Source organism: Pseudochaenichthys georgianus, chromosome 11 (assembly GCF_902827115.2).
Source record: "Pseudochaenichthys georgianus chromosome 11, fPseGeo1.2, whole genome shotgun sequence".
Lineage (NCBI taxonomy): Eukaryota > Metazoa > Chordata > Actinopteri > Perciformes > Channichthyidae > Pseudochaenichthys > Pseudochaenichthys georgianus.
Window position 1 is genome coordinate 6,197,811 of NC_047513.1, and position 21,167 is coordinate 6,218,977.

The 21,167-nt window shown below is 42.8% G+C and overlaps 1 protein-coding gene across 2 annotated transcripts in view; it reads left to right on the top strand.

Annotated features, from left to right (window-relative positions):
* Positions 1-21,167, top strand: part of LOC117455009 (sodium/hydrogen exchanger 3-like) — a 27,782-nt gene continuing 6,615 nt past the window's right edge. Inside the window, exons 1-7 of one of the 2 annotated variants that reach the window (XM_034094347.2) lie at positions 1-463; positions 6,875-7,177; positions 8,107-8,267; positions 9,030-9,108; positions 19,773-19,950; positions 20,259-20,479; positions 20,566-20,768. In XM_034094347.2, coding sequence (XP_033950238.1) covers positions 181-463; positions 6,875-7,177; positions 8,107-8,267; positions 9,030-9,108; positions 19,773-19,950; positions 20,259-20,479; positions 20,566-20,768 — 1,428 coding nt within the window. In that variant the 5' untranslated portion in view covers positions 1-180. Of the gene's footprint in view, positions 464-4,698; positions 5,220-6,874; positions 7,178-8,106; positions 8,268-9,029; positions 9,109-19,772; positions 19,951-20,258; positions 20,480-20,565; positions 20,769-21,167 lie in introns of those variants that run through there. The other variant, XM_034094348.2, reaches the window with a different exon arrangement.

Consider the following 21,167-nt stretch of genomic DNA (forward strand, 5'->3'; position numbering starts at 1 on the left):
AGAGCACAGAGAGGACACAGTGCTCAGGTCAGAGAAGGATGTGTGTAAGACTGAACAAAAGTGACCTGAGAGGGAAGGAGGAGACACATGAGAGGAGTGAAAGACTGAGCTTGACCATAGCACCTGTGCCTATAGTCTAAATAACCTTTTCAGTAAGTGTTTTTGCAACTTCCTCCAAACATGGGAGCTACATGGCGATTTGCTCTTCTTCTCTGCATGGTCCTGATGTTGTCCAGAAGCCTCGCCAATGAAGACACAGGACTCAATGCTGGGACCACCTCGAGCCCCGGGCACCAGACGGACTCCGGTCATGGGACTGGAGAAGAGGACAGTAGTCATGGAGAGAGTGGACACGAAGGAGAGCCCATCACTACTCTACCCATCGTGAGCTGGAAGTGGCACCATGTCTCCACTCCGTACATCGTGGTCCTGTGGATCCTGGTCAGCTGGCTCTGCAAAATCGGTCAGTCCCAGCAAATATTGTCCATGGAGGGGTTCGAACCACAAACTGTTATTGGCGTATTTAGTGTGGTTGTAATTTAATTCGAGTGATATTGGATGATAGATTAGTCTGTCAGTGGAGAATGAACATTTTCAAGGTTAGGGTGGTTGATGGTAGCTGTGGGAGAAAGACTTAAATTAAAGGGACAGTTCCAACTTAAATTAAAATAAATGTTAATATGTACTCTAACCTGAGTGTTTCTCACTTGCTTTATGTGAGTTGCCGATTGTTTGAGATCTGGCCGGAGAGATGTTTGCCTTCTTTCAAATATAATAGAACTATATAGCATTCGGCCAGTTGGGCTCAAAGCAAGCAGGTCTCACTTCACAACCTGGTTACTCAAGATAAATCATTGACCTCATTGTGATCACTTTCATAGGAACTTATTTTCTTCCGCCAAACTACGCCCGCCCACTGGGTATTTATTCAATATTACCGTTTTAAAATGGATACAATTATATATAAATCAATATTTTGGTTTCAAAGAAAACCCTCTTGCATTTTGGCTGAGGTGTTTCAAATGAAAATGCTTTGAAGAGACATGGACGAAATCCATTTCTGAAATAATGAAGTGGGCGAGAACAAGCTTGACCTCTATTAAACTTCTCAGCAGGTGAAGCCAAAGTACTTGTGTGTCCTAGAACACTGTCATTAGCATTGCATGTGTTCACAACAGAGGCAAATGGGTTGTTGCAGTGTGGACAATGTAAATGCCGTTATGTTGACCTGTGTGTTTGTGTACACCTTCACTGACATAAATATGGGACTGTGGTCATCTGTAAAAGTTGCAGGAAATGAATGGTGTTGATAACCAAACAATGTAGTGCAAGTAGTTACAGTCGTTAAGTCTGTGTTGGAAGATTCTGTGCTGCAGCACCTCTTTTCACCCTCTGTCTGAAACCAGAGCCCAGCCTGCTCTGATTGGTTAGCTGGCCGGCTCTGTTGTGATTGGTCAACCGCTTAGAGATGTCCCGCCTCACGTATGTGTTAGAGCGCTAGCTAATAGAGTGTTACACAGTGTGGGAGACCATTTACATGCACACAAACCTATATAACACAGTACAGGAAAGGGAAAAAAACTAAAGAATAATTGGGCTATTTTCTCAAAACTTTAATTATGTTTAGAACCTTGATGTGCACATTTGGTTTTAAGCGTGCTGTGAATTTCTAGAAGAGCATAGTTGTTGATGTTTGAGGAACTTTTTTTGAAAGGCACTTTAAAAAGAAAGAAAAACTTTCATAAAGTACATTTGTGTAAACTCAAACAATATGTGCACAGTATAAATGTTGACTTTATACTTACTCACACGAGGGCACACAATGGAATCAGCTTTCTTCAGATCTTATTTCCTCTTTCCAGAGTCACAATGTAGGCTTTCTTTCATCCTCCGCATTGCTCTGTACTCATCCAAGAACAATGGACACTAAACGCAGGTTTGTTTATCTGTTACAGGCTGGAAGTTTCCTCCTTACTTTCACTATCTGCTCTGATCTCATTTGACTCATTATACAACATCATTAAATCCTCTTTCTAAAACAGTTTTGCTTTAACTTAAAACTAATCACACATTTGACATTCCTTAAATGGAATAGCATCACACTAAATCACACATACACTTAAGCTTTTGCTTTGTCCCAAATAACACATTTTCATAACAGCCCAACAAACAATAGCACAATGATCCTTTACTCTAGCTACTGTACTGTACTGTACTGTACCCCCCAGACACAACTTCTATATGACCTCTCTTCCACCATGAAGTTGACCTCTGCTAAAAGTGTGCACAGATCTGTGATGACCTTCTAATGATTGAAAGGTTTAAGCTAAAGGCCAGCCACTGTACAGCAGGATGATTAGGTCATTAGTTACTAAAGCTGAATTGGTCCGGTCATGCTCGACAGTGCAGCTAAATGCATTTAGAGCACATCATGAGCCAGAGGTGGGATGTGATTAAAAAGGCTACATTTAAAAAGGTACAGCACTGATATACACATGCTTGTACTCATTTCATGCAACTTTATAATTGTATAAGTTTATACGTTTTTCACAGCTTTACGTACAGATTACAAATGTTGATCCCTTTTGTGCTCAGTGGATTTCTAGTTGAACACTTTAAAAAACCTCTTCAGATGGAAAAGGCACAATGCTGAAAACAGTGCAGTTTGTTTTACTAACTTGTGAAAATATATATTATATTTCTCAAATATTTCCATATGAGAAACTTGAGATGTTTTCAGATAAACTCATTCACACCTGTTTCTGTGTGAGAGCTTATATCAAATCATCAAACCAGTCCATTTTACCAATGAGACTATTGTCCTTTGTCCTCAAACAGGATGGGACACCTGGCCTAAAAAAACATCCAGTAAAGTAATAAATGCTTGGGAATTCTGGGAATTAGCACAGTATGTACTTGTATGTAGTAGTTTTAGTAAACTAATATACCTTGACTTTGGAGAGGGTCATTGGAATTTATAGGAAAATGCTGTTGGTATTCTATATGTTTCTTATAGTCTGCTCTAATCTCATGAAAAGATGAAAACCAACAATGTCCATCTCTTCATACTTTACACCTTCCTCCCCCGTGTGTTTCTCAGCACCAAGCCCACTGAGTTCTGCTGAAGACATAGATCTTTAATCATTTCTCTCTAATAGTTACATTGGATATGTAGCAGTAGACAAAAGTTCCTCCTTTAATATTTTATTATGAAGTGGTGCACAATAGCACAATGTAATGACCACCAGCGTTAACATTGGTTCCCTATGTGCCGCCACATTACTCACCCAGTAGAGCTGGTAACCCATGTGGGGCTCACTCCACACCGTGGGGGCCGGTGTTTGATTCCATTCTGGGGACCATTTGTGTGTTTCTCCCCTCTAGTAGCTTAAAAAATATAATAAATAAATATTGGTTACCTATTTATATATTACGCCTTGCTTTCTCTTTGCAATTCTCCCTTCTGCCAAGTAGGAATTGCCAGTAAAAGATATTATGGATAGTTATTTTGTATTCCCTGTTACCTTTTACCGTTGCCGAAGAGTATTAATGCAAATGCTGTTGAAATAAAAATAAGGAGGAAAAAAACAAATTGAGTTTGCCCTTCGTTGTGGTTTGGGCAGTGGCGAACCGTCAGGGCCTTCAAGGTATTCAGCGAATACCCTGGAACACTGAGATAAAACAAACACAAAATCGATTTAATTATATAAATCAAATGTACTAAAATGTATATAAAATGAATAAATGAGAATCGTATATGCGTTGTTGATCTGTAATATTACAGTGTTACGTTGATTTGTTTGTTCTTCTCGGTCCATGCACTACACATTTCAGTGGTTTTGTGTTAGAAAAGAAAGCAACCAATCAGATCTTGTTCTGGGTCTCTGGGTAGAATATCCTTCAACCAAGTTATTCTATATCCTTGATAGAAGTGGCGAACCGTGTCTATCACAACTGGACCTTCTGTAGACACACACACCCCCCGCCGGAAAAAAAAAATGCAGCTAATCAGCGTCGTCAGATCTGATGGTCCAAGGTGTGTGTGTCTACAGAAGGTCCAGTTGTGAAAGACACGGTTCGCCACTGGGTTTGGGGAAGTTAAAAAGGTCATCTGTTTCCACCTTAAACAGCTGGGTACAAGTAATGTGCGGGGTCAACCCACATCTGGCTGCTCCTGCTGTTTCAGGTGAGCTTAAGTCTTGGATAGAAATCGATAGCATCGTAGCTCCATTAAATCATAGACTCTCACGTCAAGAACTGGGAGTCTTTAACTAGGATTGAGTAACATCAGCGTCAATCATTGCTTGAGATGAAGCCCTTGGAAATGTTACTAAACACAAACACACACACACAGATAGGTGTTGGCTTAACATCAAATGACCTCTGCTCCATCACTAACTCCCTCAATGCCAATGCCTGTGAGACACACACATGACAAACCTGAGTTGATCGGAGACCGGAAAGACCAAACAGAGTAATGACTAAGTGTTCCAAACGTGACTGAATAACCAGAAACCTTTCTTGGACATCCGTTACTCATCCCTTAACCTTCCAACCTAAACACACACACACACACACACACACACACACACACACACACACACACACACACACACACACACACACACACACACACACACACACACACACACACACACACACACACACACAACCTTGGTCATAGAGGCTTCTGCACTCTTCTGAACTGCCTTCACACTGCTGACCACAGACTGTGGAAGGACACAAAGTCACAGTCTGAGCTAGAAGGATAGAGCACTAGAGTAGTGAAAAGATAATAACTGATAGTAAACTAGAGTGAGTGAGAAAAAAAAAGGAGGGATCAGAGGTGTGACACTTCAGTCTGGCCTTGGGACAGACATTTCCATTCCCTGACATCAGAGATAAAGGACTCATTTGTTTTGGTTCTCTGTTTTTTTATTAAATTGGTCAAATGCAACGCTGTGGATATGTACACCTCTGGCTGCTGGGGCCAGTGTTGCTCATCTTCCTCATCTCAGGAGTCACAAAGGTGAAGGGGGACGTGGTGCATCAAGAACCCCATCCGAAGCCGCCATCTGAGTTCAAATCAAATCAGACTGAACACGGCCATGGATCCAGCGTCATCACAGGAATTCCCGTCGTGACTTTTAAATGGCACCACGTGGAGACTCCTTATGTTATTACGTTATGGATATTGGTGGCTGGCGTGGGTAAATTGGGTATGTAAGAAACAGTTGAAATGTGCTAGAAAGTGTTTTTTATGCAGGCTGGTAAATATGGACTACAAGTAACTGATTTCCAGCTTTGTAAGAAATCTTCTTCTCCTTTACTTTAGTAAAAGTAGTAATACCACATTGTAGAAACACTCTGTTGAGTAAAGGTTTTCTTCATATAGAGTGGATGACATTGCCTTAAATGTTCCTCTATACCACTGAGCAGGACTGTAATACATTTATTTTAAACTTTATTGACTTTCACCTCAACATTGTACTTAAGTACAATATTTGAGTACATGTACTAAATGACATTCCACCACTGCCAGTTCCTAATATTTTCTCATCTCACAAACATAACAATGAAATAGAAAGCAAAGCTTCAAAGTTAATATCATACATAGTTTAAATGTTGCAGTTTGACAGATTCCTTTGAAACAAGATGATGTTGAGATATTTTTAACCAGCATGTCAAATAACTACAATATTCCTTTTGTAACATACCCTGCAATACTCGGTTCTTCTGCATGTAGCCTAAGTTTTAATTATTTGTATCATCTCGTCATGGAATTTTGTTTTGTAACTTTCTATATAAGGAGCAAATATGTTTTTGCCTTTAAGTGCCATAAAAATGTTTTAACTTAACGGTTTCTTTATGACAAATTCCTGACATGATATGTCAGGTATCAATCAAAGCTATTTGTATTCACAGTAACACTTAGCATAATAGGGGCTATATGTGAATGCGTGTGAGTGGATTAACAAAACCAAAACGTCTAACTTTAGTTTTATTTCATGTTCATTTAGAACGCCATTGTTAATAATTAAAATATGATTGAGAAATTGTTTATTAGGGTCTTTAACAATGAGAAAGGATGTCTTGGGTAAGTGTATTTTTTGTAATTGCAGCATGATATGTCTCTAATATTGTAACGAACAGTGTCCCTTCCTGCAGAGTGAACATGAGCGTGTGTTATCAAAGCAGCAGGTTGTTCCTGAGAACACAAGAGTTTCTTCTGTTTTTACTGCAATAGAAATTCCACAGCTTGCCAGGAAGAGTGTTACACCTTTTATAACCACCTCATTGTATAATATTGGCTTTTATTGAACACCACAAACTGTATCTAAGCTGTATCATGTTTACACAGATCTCACTTGCTCTGTAGGCTCAAGCACAAATACAAACACTGCATCATGTTAGACCTTCATCCAAATGTTCCATAACTTCAAATACTTTTGAATGGAACATATTGGCACAACAAAACCGGAGCTCTGTGGACTGGAAACAGAAATCGTTTTGAAATGGGTCTCCTTTTATGCTTCAGTTAGTTTGATTATTAAATAAACTTTAGTGACACTTTGACAGACCATTAAGTTTAGTTAACCTTAAGCAAAAGTCTGTGTTTAGTTACTTGGAGGGATTAAGAAACCTTCATACGCGCCACCATGATGGTTAATCATATGCCCAGAACTAAAAGTGGACCCTTCTCAGTCGAGTGCAACAGTTGATCATTTGCAAATATTGAAACCTCACAAACCGTTGTGTTTTTATGGTGTATTTATGATGCAATGAAAGAACCGAGAATCAATTCTATTCATTTCTCTTGTCAATAATTCATGTCTTCTCTTTCCTTCTTTTCTCTTTTCTTCTCTTCTCTCAGTGATTGAGTCCAACCACCATGTGACCAACATCATCCCGGAGAGCGCCCTGCTCATCTGCTTCGGCTTCGTCCTGGGGGGGATTATTTGGGGTGCCGACGGGGTGCAGACCTTCACGCTGACCCCGAACGTGTTCTTCTTCTACCTGCTGCCTCAAATCATCCTGGACGCAGGCTACTCCATGCCCAACAAGCTGTTCTTCAGCAACATGGGGGCCATCCTGATCTACGCCGTCATCGGGACCTGCTGGAACGCTGCCAGCTTGGGGCTGTCGCTGTGGGGGTGTCACATGGGAGGAGCCATGGGTAAGAGACACTCCAGCTGTTAACATGTCGGGGCCTCAAACGCTTTAAGTCACACTGAGTTTCATTTTGAGTGGGGTGGAAGATAAGAAGTGGTTATTGATAGTGACACAATAAGCTAAAGAGGCAAGAGTTGTCCACTGGGGAGGGGCGGGGGAACAGAGGGGGATACATGATGCAAAGATACTGTACGAGGGGAAATGGATAGATGAATGCTGGTGTTATGAAAACAACAGAAAGTTAGCAATTAGCAATTCAATGACCATACATCTGCTTCCAAGTTTTGGACTCCAGAACTTACTGGAGGATCATCTCATTTTCAACTTGGATCAAGTATCATAGTATCGATATGAATAATTAGGTGTGCTACTTGCTAATTAGGGACGGGAGGGTAGTTAGGAAAGATTACAAGAGGAAAGGGAAAACACTAAACAGAAAAAACTGAAAACACCTTGTGAACCACATTTAATTGCAATCCATCAAATAGTTATTGAGATGTTGCAATCTGGAGTAAAACTGTGGACTGTCAGACCTACTGTACTTAGCCATCCATAGAGCCTTGCTGCTTGTGTGACTATGAACATTGAATTAATAGAGGGCAGGGATTGATTCAGCAAGCCCCGTCATTGGATTTTAAGGCAAAAAACAGTTTGCAGGCATGGGTGGAGTCCTGAATGGGCACCTAGGGGCCAAAGAAGCAACATGGATAAAGACATTGGGAAAATAACCACAAAGTCACACAAAACTAAAAAAGATGCATAAGAACTACAAAGACACACTAAAAGATCTCCGTAAATTGTAGGTATCTTGCTCCTCTGTAGGACCCAGAGGCCAAGTGTCTCACAGTAGGCCAATGATTGTAGGGCAATTAAAGAACCTGATTTCTTACATATATTAACTAAAGCCACATGTGGTGTATCTCTGTGCTGCAGGCGACCTGGACATCGGCCTGCTGCAGTACCTTCTCTTCGGCAGTCTGATCGCGGCCGTGGACCCCGTGGCCGTAATCGCCGTGTTCGAGCAGGTCCACGTCAACGAGGTGCTCTTCATCTTGGTGTTCGGAGAGTCGCTGCTCAACGACGGCGTGACCGTGGTTCGTATGCTATACGCTTTAGTTTTGTATTGTTTCTTGTGAAGCAGAACAGGTTGTGAGTTTGCTGAGACATTCATCATTGGATAGTCCACTTCTCAGATTTGAATGCAAACAGTGTGCACTTCAGAGTGAGGACCTTTACCCTGACTCAGGTATTATCACCTCGTCTGAATCACTCTGCTCTTTAAGGAAGTTGATCTGATAGGACATTTTGCTTGTATGCGTTATAAATCATTAAGTTCCTTTCTATACATTGTTAAGCAATTAGAACTGAAAAAGAATAACATAGTGTTCCTTTAAACTTAACACACCTTACTGTCAATAATCCGAACCAAAATATGAGGAAATACCAGCAAACTACTGTTTTTTCCCCCAGTTCTTCAAAGATTAAATTATATGATATGGACATTATTACTCAGGAGTGTAAACACACCTTTATTTGAAGAAAATACGGAACACAATCTGTGAATTGGGAGGGACAATATCATCTCATTTCAAAACACTGTATTATTTCTTAACTTTTAAAACAAGGAGTCTGGTAAATGTATCTGCATAGAATAATATCACACAAGTACAATAAGAAGGGCTCAAATCACAGAAAACCATGTGCACAGCCATTCAAAGACAGACCATTATAAACAAATTGCATATAAATAAGATGAATAAATAAGGACAAGTAAAAGCATTTCAAATGAATAGACGTAGATCAGTCCGGTAATTATTCTATCATTGATTTTCCTCATTTCCTTCTTCTTCTCCTAGGTGCTCTTTAATGTCTTTGATGCCTTTGTGTCGCTGGGAGGACCACAAATTGATGCAGTGGAGATCATTAAAGGAATAAGTAAGGAGTGACATTTACTTACCGTTTAGTATGGAATAATGTATGTGGGTGTGTGGTGTGTAGATGGTCCTAAAAAATTAAATTAAATGTATTTAATTGATCTAAAAATGAGGCCTTAATTGATATTAACTTAAATTCTAAGATTGAATTGTTTATTTCTGACATTCATTCATTCATCTGACAAATCATTTACAAAATGCCTCTCACATTAATGTCACACAGATTAGTTTAGCCAACACATTTTCTGCTATGTCCAATTCTTTTTACCATTTGAAGTAGATTTTTTGGACCAACAAAGTCATGATTTACATTAAGTGTGTAAACAAAGAGAGTCACACACAGCTGAGAGCTGCCGAGTTTCATAAAGACTATTTTAAAAAACAACGGTCTGATTTTATCATTGCACAACAATGAACTCAATGGTTAGAGGTTATATATAGTAATATAATATAATAACAGTAATAATACAGTAAACTATTAACACTGTACATATTCTTGTTTGCCCGTGGATGACGAGGCTCCATTAAAAATAAACCTATTGTTAGTGAATTACTGAGTTTAGGCACGTTAATAACGTTTTAGTGAAGTTGACTACAGCAAATTCATATTTGTTAGTGCTTTCATGTCAATTTGGCGAACATATGATACATTAATGATCGTGAGGATCAGGGCCGGCCCTAGACTTTTGGGGGCCCTAAGCGAGCTTTGGCTTGGGGCCCCCCTCACTCTAGCGCGTTCTCACAACACGGAACCAACTTTTGTCTTATGATGTTAGCATAAGCACACATATTGTATAAATAAGCATGTAAACACCGTGGACCTAATACTCCCCCGGGAAGATTTGTTTTTAAATATTGAAGTTAAAAGCATCAATCTGGTGCACTTTGAGAGCAAAATTAAGAGATCTATGCATACATCTCTCAACACCCATTTGAAACATTATTTTTATTTATTTTTGCTAGGGGGCCCCTAGTGGCTGTGGGGCCCTAAGCGGCCGCTTATGTCGCTTAATGGGTCGGGTCGGCTCTGGTGAGGATGATGATTAAAAATCGTTTGTTTGAGCCGGGCTGCATTTCCTGATGAAAAAACAAACCGATTGTTTTTGTAGTTGTGGTACGCCAACGTGGATTAAACAACATTATTTTGTTAAATACAAACATGGGGATGTTTTGTAAATGATTACATGCAGAGCCGGCCCGACCCATTAAGCGACATAAGCGGCCGCTTAGGGCCCCACAGCCACTAGGGGCCCCCTAGCAAAAATAAATAAAAATAATAATAATCTCAGTACACCGTCGCCGTGATAAGTATGTTTAATTAATTTTGTTAATATGCCTAGATTGTCTACTCTCAAAGTCATGTATTATATTATAGAGTCAATAATATAATACATTAACTGTGCTTTACCTGAACCTCATCATGACATTAGAGAGGACGGCAGGATTGTAATTTCCCGTGTTCAGTGAATGCAACAGAGGCAAGACTCCCAGGGGTGCCCAACCTTTTTTGAACCGAGAGCTACTTTTAAAGTTGCCAGTCTGCCGAGATCTAACAGTCCAAATAGAGAGGCGTAGCCATTACTGACAGCCTACTACCAGGTAAATACACACTTCTACTTGTATAAAACTGACCTTTGTACGATGACTACTTCATAAAATACTGCAGATCCTTTATCTTACCTCTTTCTAATCTACACACATATAAGTATTTAACTGAAGTAACACAACAGTGTTGTTGATACAGAGTTGGAGTTTATTCACACGTCACATACTACAGTGGGTAATGTCTTCAAGAAACATTGAACAGTGCTGCCACATATGACACAGGAAAAAAAGAAAAGACACGGAACCCTTTCTTTGTCATTATATACAAATAGGGTTGCTACAAAAGTATAAACTAGGCTTACTAATAAGACAACTCAGATCTGAAGCTACACAGGAATCTGCTGCCAAAGTGCAATAAAAAAGATAAAATTAATAGAATCAAACCCTTTTTTTGTTACATTTTAGTAGAGTATAAAAAGAAATGCCTTTAAAATAGGATGCAAGCAACACTAGTTTCTTAACCTGAATTGATAATAGACTATAATCAATTTAAGTTTGCATTCTTATTGCTACGATGATCTCGTAAGAACTCAGATGCTCGATTCCGTTTGCTGGGTAATATTCTTTATTGTAAATAAACCAAGCTATCCAATAATGACTACTAGGATCTACTAAGATTCTACATCGAATCACTAGGTTCTACTAGGTCTTGTAACATGGTTCTCTGGTACACAGGCATGGAGATAACGACAAGACAAAACGAACCAACACCAGACAAAGGGAGAGAAGGACTAAATATACATATTAGGTAATGGGGCACAGGTGGACACAATCAGGGGCGGGAACAACAATCAGTCTAGCTGGTGCCACACGGACAGGAAGTGCCGACACCTGGAGAGAGAGAGAGAGTATAGTAATTATCATCAACAGACCGATAGACAAAACACAACTAACAGGATACTAGCACTAAACCACGTATACCATTTTGTACAATAATTATAATGAATAAATTCAAACAAACTAAAACTTACAGCTGATTAATAACTGTATCTAACTTGAGTTTTTATTATATCAAAAACCTGTTGAAATGCTACTGTTATTTTTACTGTCCCCAAAAAGCGCGTCGGCAGCCTCCAGGAAAGCTTCTTTCACAACTTCGCCATCTTTGAAAGACTTCATGTGTTTCGCAAGAACGTGACTGCACGATAAGATGCTATGGTAGCAGCTGTCACTACCCGATCCGTCCCCCTGCCCGATCGGTACTGCGCATGTGCGAGATGGTCCGCCATATTGGACAGCTCCGGACGGCAACCCAAGATGGACACTTGACACAGTGGCTTTTAGCAAAGCTCAAAAACTCGAGAGAGATGAGTCACGGTACGTCCACACAGCAGCTTCAGAAGCAACTTCCACCGCTTCCAACGCTTCTCTGCCCATTGACTTTGAATGGGGATGACGTCACTTTGCCTCGCTTTTCCCCGAACTGCATTGTGGGGGAGCGAAGCGAAGATTTCCAGGATGTCCAGGATCTCCAGGATTCAAAAGTTGAGCAATGTTCAACTTTTGAAGCTGAGCTGGAAGCGCCAGCCAATCAAACACGTTTATGCAAATCTGACAGTAGAAGCGCTAGCCAATCAAACCGCGTGTAAGCAGGGAGAACCAGACCGCAGTTCATTTCCTCATAATCCAAACGAGAAATTACGGTAGCAAATCACCCAGTTCTTTACGACCAGAACTATTAACGGGATACAAACCGGAGGAACCAGGCATGGAGGGAGGTGGCAGAGACAGTGGGTGAAACTGGTAGGTTTTCGCCTGTTTGGGGAGTTTATATATATATATATATTGCTCACATAAAATCCCCGGGGTTTTTTGCTTTGTATGTCGGGTGCGGGAGATTCATGTGATTGATTGTTGGTCGCATTGCTCGCAAAAAATCCCCAAGCTGTCGCCCAGCTCCAAGATTTTCAAGATTTTTGAAAAGCTGCTGTGTGGACGTACCGTTATTGTTATTACAACGTGACTTCACTATTATTTAACAACTCTTTTTATTGGGTTATTTTATTTGGGGTTAGGTACATTGTCAGAATAAGTGAGAAAAGGATTTAACTTCTGTTAGACAGCTATCATACTGAATACATATTTACTGTGAATGTATGCAAAAATGTATGGCATATGGCTATCTAACAGAAGTTAAATCCATTTCTCACTTATTCTGACAATGTACTTAACCCCAAATAAAAGAACCCCATACAAAGAGTTGTTAAATAATAGTGAAGTCACGTTGTAATAACAATAACTCATCTCTCTCGAGTTTTCTTTTTGAGCTTTGCTAAAAGCCACTGTGTCAAGTGTCCATCTTGGGTTGCCGTCCGGAGTTGTCCAATATGGCGGACCATCTCGCACATGCGCAGTACCGATCGGGCAGGGGGACGGATCGGGTAGTGACAGCAGCCTTGCTCTTGTTGTTGGGCCTGGTGAAAATGGACTGCTGTGCATTTAGCTGTCCTTTCAGGCCCCTCCCCTTTTGGAGCGTAGGGCAGAATTAGGAGGGAATTCCTTCTCGTAGCATTTGTGCACTGTTTTGAAATGCCGCTCCTAAATTACCCTTCTTCGATAAAGCCACGCTCGCATTGCAGATGAGACAGATGGACTTTGAATTGGAATAGATAAAAAAATAATCATCCTCCCACTCGGAGTGAAAATTATATATTTTGGGCTTTTTTGCTTCTGCCATAAAGCCACACCCCGACACATGGGGTCACGCCGGCCAATCACAAAGCTTTGATGCGTTCAAGTGCATTATTCTGGCACAGGAAGATTATGTTATAGGACATTAACGATAAAACAGAATATTGTTGTTCTATTTTTAGACACATCTCGCGATCGACTGGGAATCACCCCGCGAGCGACCGGTCGATCGCGGGGTGATTCCCGACTAGTTGGGCACCCCTGCTCCAGATCAACCAGAGAGTTGCATGGAAATAAACATCTGTCTCATTGGCTGACTGGTAGTGAGCTGTGACAATGTTTAAACTGTCAGTCAGACTCAGAGTTTTTGAAGATGGACATAAGAAAAACATTTCTTAAAAAAGACGACAATTCTCAAGTGGTGGTTCACTCAACAACCCCAGAGCCACGACTTGAGCCAGGTAAACAAGGTATGTAAATGTCAGTAAACTTCCAAGTTATGCGAACATATAAGCAAAGCATAAATTACAGCTACGTTGACATTACTTTGAATCGCGGGGTTAAGCTAAACCGTTAGCAAGTAGCTATAGCTAGCCAGATATATTAAATAAACACGTTGTCATAAAATCTAAATGTTGTGTTTTTGAGCGTTACCTAGTGGTTTCAAAGAAAGCTCTCTGGGAAATGTTGACTTACTGTTCGACATGAAGCTAGAAGCTACCTTACAGTACACAGTTGATCCTGAGTCCTATCAGTTAAAGTGTTTCATCGTTAGCTTAGCTAAGCATCAACCTAGCACTGAAATATATGGATGTTATGTGACAGTATTTCTGAGAAAAAGTCAGCTGAAATGGTGGCATAGTTGCCACTGCTTTACGTGTCGACAGCATGTTTGAACGTATTTCAAGGTTGCCAACTTTGGGTACTTGGCTGGAGTGAGATTTTGATATCATGGGTTTAATTACACATATGCACACTAAATGACTGCTATCGTGTCAGTAGCGGGACCTTAGCATATATATAGGATATACAAATACACAATATTGGACACAGACCATAAAGGGCACAAAGTTTCATTCACTAATGAAAGTCAATCACATGTTTGTTTCCACTGTTTTATTGTGTGCATAGGCCTGTCGCGATAAGCAATTAATTGACTTATCGTAGGCTACGATAAATAAAAATGAATTCGATAACTTTTCTGACCTCGATAAATTCCCATTTACATGAGGATGTGACTAGCAGTTTGAAAGGATGTACTTGAATTATTGTTATATATTATCATTATGTCAGTGGTCTAAAATGGTCATACAACGGTGCCGACAATATTATCGTTTATCGCAATAATTTCCGGGAAAATGTATCCAACAAAATTAATTATCGTGAGAGGCCTATACATGAAACACACACACACACAAACAAATCTACAGACTTACTCCAAACTGCATATTATGCCCTGAGTCCCCTGCAGTTTTGCTTGCAGAAAGGACTGCTCCACCCCCAGACAAAATGCCACACCCATATAATTCCCTCATTTTATTGGACACCAGCATGTCAGGTGACATTGTGTATATTTAAAAATATTAAAAATATTTAGAGGGCCAGTGTGAGGTCGAAAAAAGTGGTGTGTTGCCTGAGGGCAACAGTATGCCATAGAGAGGGTTAACACACTCTCACTCTCATATACTCTTTGACTCTATTTTGGCCTAGTAGAACCATGAGTAGAACGTGTAGGAATGCACGAGTCAACACGTTCCATGCTCTCTTGAGAAATCTGATGTACAAATTAATCTGTCGATTGAATGTTTCTCATAACTCTGTCATTATGCTGCTTTTAAATCCGTGTCTCAGTGCTATACGATACCAGTCACCTCTGTGGAAACATTGGTATAACTGCCTTTTTTAATTTATATTTGAGTGTTGTATGTCTTTTAATAATGGATCAAGAGTCTCTTTAAATAAAGCTGATGATGATGAATAAGCAGCAGACTTTTACTTTTTTATCATTTCTACTTGGCGTCTAGTGGCCGGGCTTGCCACGGAGCCCGGTCGGGCCCAACCCGAAAAGGCAACGTGCGCAACACCTCCGCTTCTCCGTCCCGCGGGCCCACCACCTACGGGAAACAACGATGGGGTCGGGTGCGCTGCCAGAAGGGTGGCAGTGAAAGCGGAGGATCTCGGCGGACGACAGAAGCTGGCTTTGGGGACGTGGAACGTCACCTCTCTGGGGGGGAAGGAGCCGGAGCTTGTGCGGGAGGTGGAGCGTTACCAGTTGGATCTGGTTGGGCTCACCTCTACGCACAGCGTCGGCTCTGGAACCTTACTTCTGGATAGGGGTTGGACTCTATTCTTCTCCGGAGTTGCTCAAGGTGTGAGGCGCCGGGCGGGTGTGGGGATACTCACAAGTCCCCGGTTAGGTGCGTCGTTGTTGGAGTTTACCCCAGTGAACGAGAGGGTCGCCTCCCTACGCCTGCGGGTTATGGGGGGGAAAACTCTGACTGTTGTGTGTGCTTATGCACCCAACAGCAGTTCAGAGTATACGGCCTTCTTGGAGACCCTGGAAAGAGTCCTGTATGGGGCTCCTGAAGGGGACTCTTTAATCTAGCTGGGAGACTTCAACGCACATGTGGGCAATGATGGAGACACTTGGAGGGGCGTGATTGGGAGGAACGGCCCCCCTGATCTGAACCGGAGTGGTGGTTTGTTACTGGACTTCTGTGCTAGTCATGGATTGGCCATAACAAACACCATGTTCGAACATAAGGATGCTCATAAGTGTACGTGGTACCAGAGCACCCTAGGCAGAAGGTCCATGATCGATTTCGTTATCGTATCATCGGACCTGAGGCCATATGTTTTGGACACTCGGGTAAAGAGAGGGAGGCGGAGTTGTCCACTGATCACCATCTGGTGGTGAGTTGGGTCGAGTGGCGGGGGAAGCCTCTGGATAGACCTGGTAAGCCCAAACGTGTAGTTCGGGTGAACTGGGAACGTCTGGAGGAGGCCCAAGTTCAGGAGGCCTTCAACTCACACCTCCGGCGGAGCTTTTCGGGCATTCCTGTGGAGGTTGGGGACATTGAACCAGAGTGGTCGGTGTTCAAAGCCTCTATTGCCGAAGCCGCGGCGGGGAGCTGTGGTCTCAAGGTCCTAGGTGCCTCAAGGGGCGGTAACCCTCGAACCTCCTGGTGGACACCGGTGGTCAGGGAAGCCGTCCGACTGAAGAAGGAGGCCTTCAGGGATTTGTTATCCCGGGGGACTCCCGAGGCAGTTGCAAGGTACCAACAGGCCCGAAGGGCAGCAGCCTCATCCGTGGCCGAGGCAAAGCAGCGGGTGTGGGAGAAGTTCAGAGAAGACATGGAGAAGGACTTTCGGGCGGCACCAAAGTTGTTCTGGAAAACTGTCTGACACCTCAGGAGGGGGAAGCAGGGAACCATCCAAGCTGTGTACAGTAAGGATGGGACGTTGTTGACCTCAACTGATGGAGTGTGAGGGCGTTGGAAGGAACACTTTGAGGAACTCCTGAACCCGACAACTCCGCCCTCTATGTTAGAGGCAGAGCTGGAGTATGACGGGGATCAACACCAATCTCCCGGGGGGAGGTCACTGAGGTCGTCAAACAACTCCACAGTGGCAAAGCCCCGGGGGTGGATGAGATCCGCCCGGATATGCTGAAGGCTCTGGGTGTTGAGGGACTGTCATGGTTGACACGTCTCATCAATGTTGCGTGGAAGTCGGAAACAGTACCGAAGGAGTGGCAGACCGGGGTGGTGGTTCCCCTTTTTAAAAAGGGGGATCAGAGGGTGTGTGCCAATTACAGAGGCATCACACTACTCAGCCTCCCCGGGAAAGTTTACTCCAAGGTACTCGAAAGGAGGGTCAGGCCGATTGTCGAACCTCAGATTGAGGAGGAACAATGCGGATTCCGTCCTGGTCGTGGAGCGACGGATCAGCTTTTTACTATCGCAAGGATCCTGGAGGGGGCCTGGGAGTACGCTTATCCGGTCTACATGTGTTTTGTAGACTTGGAGAAGGCGTATGACCGAGTTCCCAGGGAGTTACTGTGGGAGGTGCTGCAGGAGTATGGGGTGAGGGGGTCTCTACTCAGGGCCATCCAATCTCTGTCCTCCCAAAGCGAGAGCTGTGTCCGGGTCCTCGGCAGTAAGTCGAACCCATTTCCGGTGAGGGTTGGCCTCCGCCAGGGCTGCGCTTTGTCACCAATCCTGTTTGTAATATACATGGATCGGATTTCGAGGCGTAGTCGTGGGGGGGGGGGTCTGCAGTTCGGTGGACTAAGGATTGCACCACTGCTTTTTGCAGATGATGTGGTTCTGATGGCTTCATCGGTCTGCAACCTTCAGCACTCACTGGATCGGTTCGCAACCGAGTGTGAAGCGGCTGGGATGAGGATCAGCACCTCCAAATCTGAGGCCATGGTTCTCAGCAGGACACCGATGGACTGTCCACTCCAAGTAGGGAATGAGTCCTTACCCCAAGTGAAGGAGTTCAAGTATCTCGGGGTCTTGTTCTCGAGTGAGGGAACAATGGAGCGTGAGATGGGCCGGAGAATCGGAGCAGCGGGAGCGGTACTGCAGTCGCTTTACCGCACCGTTGTGCCAGAAGGCAAAGCTCTCTGTCTACCGGGCCATTTTCGTTCCTACCCTCACCTATGGTCATGAAGGATGGGTCATGACCGAAAGAACGAGATCGCGGATACAAGCGGCCGAGATGGGTTTCCTCCGCCGGGTGGCTGGTGTCTCCCTTAGGGATAAGGTGAGAAGTTCGGTCATCAGGGAGGGACTCGGAGTTGAGCCGCTCCTCCTTCGCGTCGAAAGGAGCCAGTTGAGGTGGTTCGGGCACCTAGTTAGGATGCCACCTGGGCACCTCCCTAGGGAGGTGTTCCAGGCACGTCCAGCTGGGAAGAGACCAAGGGGTAGACCTAGGACCAGGTGGAGGGATTATATCTCTTCGCTGGCCTGGGAGCGCCTTGGGATCCCCCAGTCAGAGCTGGTTGATGTCACCAGGGAAAAGAAAGTTTGGGGCTCTCTGCTCGAACTGCTACCCCCGCGACCCGACCATGGATAAGCGGGAGAAGATGGATGGATGGATGGATCATTTCTACTGGATCTTAGTATGTAGTAGTATCATGCGCAATACGGGTGTGTGATTGACCAACCGGCTCCCACTGCTCTTCTGTCTGTTAACGTTGTTAAGAGTGGTGGGGGCAGGGAGGGAGCGGATCTACAGCTTGAGCAGCTGTCAACTCAACATTGTAAATAACCAACCAAAAACGATCGCCGGTTCATCTTGTTTTTGGCGTGAGAATAGTTTGGGCAGCGTGAGAGCGTGACATTGAGAGTGAAAGCGTGTGTCACACGCCAGATGCGTGAGAGTTAGCAACCCTGCGTATTTGCAGCAGTAAATGTGGCTGTTTGGCCACTGACGTTGCCATAACAACACCTGAATATATATGTGCAACCTCTTTTTGTGACAGATTTTTGCATGAAATTATAATTCTTCTGAATGATATTCCTATTGACAGCTAGTTTCTATGTGAACATTATGAGATGGACAGCCAGAGAGAATAAATGAAAAACAGTTATGAAATACTATATGACAGTAAAACAAGAATACAGTTTAAAAGGGGAGTGATTTGTAAAATATCCATAAAGAAAAATCTGTTTACAGTTCTGTTTCATATGGGTGTTGAGAGATGTATCCATAGATCTCTTAATTTTGCTCTCAAAGTGCACCAGATTGATGCTTTCAACTTCAATATTTAAAAAAAAATCTTCCCGGGGGAGTATTAGGTCCACGGTGTTTACATGCTTATTTATACAATATGTGTGCTTATGCGAACATCATAAGACAACAGTTGGTTCCGTGTTGTGTGTAGTGAGAACGCGCTAGAGTGAGGGGGGCCCCCAAGCCAAAGCTCGCCAAAAGTCTAGGGCCGGCCCTGATTACATGTCTCTTATTTAGCACAGAATATGATCCTATCCGTGACATATGGATCTTAACAAAGATCTGCGGTAGATCTATCAGCTGTTTATTTCACATGAGTTCCAGTGTGGCAGCTTTCTAATCACTGCTCCCCCATGATCCATTGCCGCTGGTTTCATTATAATTTATCAGGGGGGGTATCAAGTCATGCGGGGGGGTTTCCTTTCAGCGAGGATCGACTCCGTGCCGATCACTGCGGTAGGGACGTCCAAAATTACCTCTGTATGTTATATTAAACATTTGGGAAAACGTTTCCCAATCGTATTGATGTTGTTTTTCAATATTGGTTATCGTGAAGTTGGTCGTAAATGTAATGTTGAGTGGCATTAAATAAGTCTTAACACGTTTTAAATCTAACTTTCCTTCCTTGGAACCCTGGCATGAAGACACGTTTTCAGAACATAACTTTTTACACCTCTCTCTCTGCAGTTTCCTTCTTCGTGGTGGCGTTTGGAGGTTCTCTCGTTGGCTTTGTGTTCGGCCTGCTGATCTCTTTTCTGACCAGAGGCACCAAAAACATCCAGATCATCGAGCCTGGCTTCGTCTTCGTGTTGGGATACCTCTCCTACCTGACCGCGGAGATGCTGTCCCTGTCGGCCATCCTTTCGTCAGTTTGTTTTATTACTTTTGTGTCCATGTTATTACACCCTCTGGGCGAATGAATCATGGTTCCCACAGGTCCTGAAAGCCCTTATATTTGTGAATTAAAAGGGAAAAATCAAGGCATTGAACCTTTTTGAAAATAGACATAGGCTTAGGTATTTTTTGGTGAAATTATTGAAATGATGCTGGGTAATCGAATTTGAGGAAATTGGGCCCATAAGAACTTATAGGAACCCTGATTTATGGAAGGAGACATTAATCCATAAAACTGTTTATTTATAATAAATGTATTCCTGTGTTTTTGGTCTGTAGGATCGTTTTCTGTGGCATGTGCTGTCAGAAGTACATCAATACGAACATGGACGAGCGGTCCGTCACCACAGTCAGATATGTGATGAAGGTGTTAGCCAATGGATCAGAAACCATCATCTTTGTATTCCTCGGCATCTCGGCCATTGATAAGACAATCTGGGTGTGGAACACTGGCTTCATCCTGCTCACGCTCTTCTTCATCTTCATTTACAGATTCATCGGTGAGATTTGTATCTTTTGCTGTCAGCAAACAGTACGATATCTTATATCAGAGGTCACAACCAGTCTGTATGTGTGTGTGCTGCAGGGGTCTTTGTCCTCACCTGGATCCTGAACAGGTACCGACTGGTCCGCGTGGAGTTCATAGATCAGCTGATCATGAGCTACGGTGGCCTGCGAGGCGCTGTCGCATACGGCCTGGCTACGATGCTAGATGAGGCCAAGATAAAGGAGAAGAATCTGATGGTCTGCACTTCTCTAATCGTCGTGTACTTCACTGTAATTCTTCAGGTAACTATTTGAATTTAGTCACCAAGCTAAAGAAATGTATTGGCACCTAGTGTTCTACTTCTCTCTATCTTTTAAAATGTAATAATGGGCACTACAATATACATTTGCAGAACTGTTTGCGTTTAGTTGTTCCCTAAGTCAGAACTGATAGATTTTCTCAACATACTTACAGTATACGGTGGCCGACAAGTGCTAACACGCTACAACGGCCCAAAACATTTTCATTAGGACAAACGGCTGCAGTTTCAAGAACAATGCAAATATAAAAACACAAATGTGCCAAAAATCATGCAAATGAAGAAACATCTTCACCAACGGGCATTTAGAAAACAATCATCAACTTGACCAAACATGCGCAGCGTTTACTACGAGCACTGCATACAAAAAGAATCACTCAAA